Source organism: Centruroides vittatus, unplaced genomic scaffold, assembly GCF_030686945.1.
Source record: "Centruroides vittatus isolate TY-2023 unplaced genomic scaffold, ASM3068694v2 contig_550, whole genome shotgun sequence".
Taxonomy (NCBI): domain Eukaryota; kingdom Metazoa; phylum Arthropoda; class Arachnida; order Scorpiones; family Buthidae; genus Centruroides; species Centruroides vittatus.
Window position 1 is genome coordinate 87,046 of NW_027122327.1, and position 3,450 is coordinate 90,495.

The following is a 3,450-nucleotide window of genomic DNA, read 5'->3' on the forward strand; positions in this document are numbered from 1 at the left end:
GATTGATACGCGACGCGACGTCGCGCCGTGCCGCTACTAGAATACATGATAATCTCTTAAATGGCGAACATAACAGCGATTTCCGAGACATCGAAAATTCGTTCGTATTACGAATCGAGTTTATTCGTGCGTAAAAAATGCGATAATATATATAAATGACGTTTAACGCTTCTCGTTTCGCGTCGCGTCGCAACCGTCGCTACGGTGGATTAATGGCGCTTCCATCCGAAACATTACAGAACTGACCGAGGCGTGACGGAACAGATGACGACGTCGCGAATTTATTTGTATTTATAAACAAAAAACGTAACGTAACGCATTCTACAGTCACTTTCGGTATCGCATGGATTTCTACAGGAAACGGAAACGACGCTCGGTGTTTTTATAGTTCATCAGTCTGCCGTATCGTGGCGTAAGGATGGATGACGTAAATTAACGAAGCGTGGGTCGGACGAGAAGGTGAGTGTTGTGTCCCGACCGGATATCGGGAAAAGACGCGATGACTGCCGAACTGCTGAGAAATTTTCCTGTGGATCAGGAGCAGCTGGAGGCATTCAGGAGCCAAGTTTCTCCTTTGTTCGAGAAGCAACCAGGTGAGTTTCTAATAGGAGAACAAAGTGATCACCCTGACACGTGATGCGACTATTGTATATTTTTAGATGATGCTTAATGACAAAATGTATTGCGTAAGATTAAGACTGAAGACAGGGCATTAAACACTTATAGTATTGTTTATGTTTACTGTAAATACTTTAAACTCGCCATCTAGTAGAGAAAAATAATTATTCGGTAATTACGTACGGTTTCCACACCGTATTCCGAATGTTTTATTGTTTCGGCGCACGTCGTCGCGTCGCGATGTCGCTTAAATCATTCACGTTGTTTTTTTTTTCTTATTTTAATTCAGAATTAGTAACTTTTTACGCAGTTTTAAATTAAGAATATTCAATAAATTATTTATTGAAAATAAATTGAATATTCAATAAATCTGTTCGTATGTAAATGAGCTTATTTACTTTCGCGAGCGCGCGGCGTCACTTCGCGCGGATGTTTCATTAAAGTATTTAGTTTCTCTTTACTTGACCCAATTATATTTTTGATAAGGGCAATACGATGAGTAGTATTAAATTATTATACGTTGGTTACCCTGTTTATTGATCTTTATCAGGAAACTCGAGTGCCATTTCGATTTCTCGAAATACCTCCTTTAGGGGTAATTTAGTATTATTAGAGGTGACCTTTTTTGGCATTACCCCTCTTAAGTTAGGGTCATGACCCCCATTGAGTAACATTTAAGTATAACAATGTATTTATAGTAGATCGCGTGCTTCTTTGCCTTAGCAATAAGCCATATTTAGGGCTCTAAGATGAGTCGGTGGCTTCAGGTGTGTCGTCATTCATCTCAACCCCCTTTTCAGAGTTGTATTACGAGAAGGACATACAGAGATTCCAGAATGACGATTTATACGCTCACAAATTTCTCGCTCATCAAGCATATTTGGACCAGGACCTCAAGAATCTTATTGAGAAAGCCACAAAGATGGTAGACGAGAACTTTAAATGGCGCAAAGAGTTCGGAGTTCAAGGTGAGTTCCTACGAAATTTTCTATTTGTCTCTCACGTGATAGGTATTAAAACCATCTTTGTTTTCTAGATATCAAGAGGGAGGACCTCCCTGATGAGTTCTTCGAAAGGAAGGGTTGTATATATCTTAAAGAGGATAAGGATGGTCGTCAAGTGGGTAAGCGCCCGTTCTCTCTTAGATGGATCAAAGTGGTAGGACTTAAAGGGCCATTCTTTTAGTGATCATTAAGGTAAACAAGTTGAGGAAGACTCGACCTGGGGAGCGGGAGATCGGAGAAAGGTTTCTAATATATTGGTTGGAAAATATCTACCAGAAGAATAATTATGGCGTTACCATTATTATCGACTGTACCGATGCGGGACTCAGCAATGTGGTGAGTACCACAGTTGACCATTTTGTGGATTTCAGTTTTAGTGTGGGTGTTTGACTTGCCCTTCCCTTGCAGAACATGGATATGGTGGAATTTGCCAACTTTATCTTTCGACGTCATTATCCCTGCTTCTTAGGTGAGTTTCACTTTGTGTTCCTCGTTCCCCCGACACACCCAAGTCTCATATATCAATATTATGAGATTTGGAAGTGTTGTGTCCATCATCATCAACTTTTGGCAGGTTTAGATCTTATGTGCTATAGTTTATAAAGTCATTAAAAATTTCCATTGGGTTCTAAATCTCTGAATCGTCGTGCTAGAATTTCAGAAAGATGAATCTTGTAAGTCATTTTTCATTGGTGAATTGCAGCTATTTCTTCTCTGAAGTTTCTTAAATAGTTATATATGTAAATGAAATTTTAAAATTCTCTTATAGCCAGGACCTTGGGGGTAAGAAAAAACTGATTAATTCATCTCTATTTTTGTAGGTTATTTTCTGGTGTTCAATTTACCTTGGCTGCTGGAAGGTGAACAAGACTATCTGTCCTTCATTTACAATGTCTCATTAAGGCTCTAAATTCTTGTAATTTCTCTCCTTAGCGGTTTGGAATATCATCAAGAGGTTTCTACCCCAGTCCGGTATCGATAGAATCAAATTTGTCGACAAGAAAACCATCATGGAATACGTGGAAGCGGATAAACTACCAGAATACCTTGGTGGAAACGTGAGTATACACGTAATTCGTTGGGTGTAGGCGCGAGAAGGTGTAACGGGATTGGAGGATTTAATTGTATTTGTCATTACAGGATAAGTCCGAATTACAGTACCACGAATCTCTAGTAGACACTGCCCTTCTGTTTCAAGATAAGGTAGACGAATCGTCTGTCTCCAACGCGTTAACGACACCCTCATGTGCATGACTGATGTAACTTTTTGTATTGTTTTTGTTTTTTACGTATTCAAGATTGTTTTTAGTTTTATATACCAAAAAAGTTTTTAAAAATATTTTTAATAAACGTTTTCTTGTTATCTCCTTTGTCTCATTATCCTTTACCGCTTATATAGTGAGCATCAAAGGATTCATTGCAGCGTAGATTTTCGGCAGGGTCCTAGAGTAACTCTAGGAAATTCGGTGTAGATTGGATTAGAAGTGTGTAGGAAACTGACAAACCGACAGACAGACTTTCTATTTTATATATATAGATTATAAAATGAGGATAAAGAGGTTTAATGTGATTGCAAGATTGATAATAGGGTGAGTCACAGGATAAATTGGTTGATAACACTGGGGGCTACGACTCGAGGAAGTCATTAAACACATGGAACGTTAAACGTATTGTCAATTGAAAGGTGATTTACATTTCCACAAAAGTGACAGATTATTAAAATGAAATTTCGTTTCTCCCCCGGCAAATTTTCTACCCTTTTTTTTCTGTTTTTATAAAATAATACCTGAAACTTTAAAAATTTACCTCATTTACGCAACACATAATA

The 3,450-nt window shown here is 38.3% G+C and overlaps 1 protein-coding gene across 1 annotated transcript; it reads left to right on the forward strand.

Moving 5' to 3' along the window:
- Positions 1 to 399: 399 nt before the first annotated feature.
- LOC136978799 (motile sperm domain-containing protein 2-like) lies at positions 400 to 2,985 on the forward strand. The gene is made up of 8 exons (XM_067274619.1): positions 400 to 593; positions 1,419 to 1,586; positions 1,655 to 1,741; positions 1,804 to 1,958; positions 2,031 to 2,091; positions 2,444 to 2,482; positions 2,556 to 2,680; positions 2,763 to 2,985. Exons 1-8 carry the CDS (start codon positions 500 to 502, stop codon positions 2,874 to 2,876), a joined length of 843 nt encoding a protein of 280 aa, XP_067130720.1. The 5' UTR covers positions 400 to 499; the 3' UTR covers positions 2,877 to 2,985.
- Positions 2,986 to 3,450: the final 465 nt, after the last annotated feature.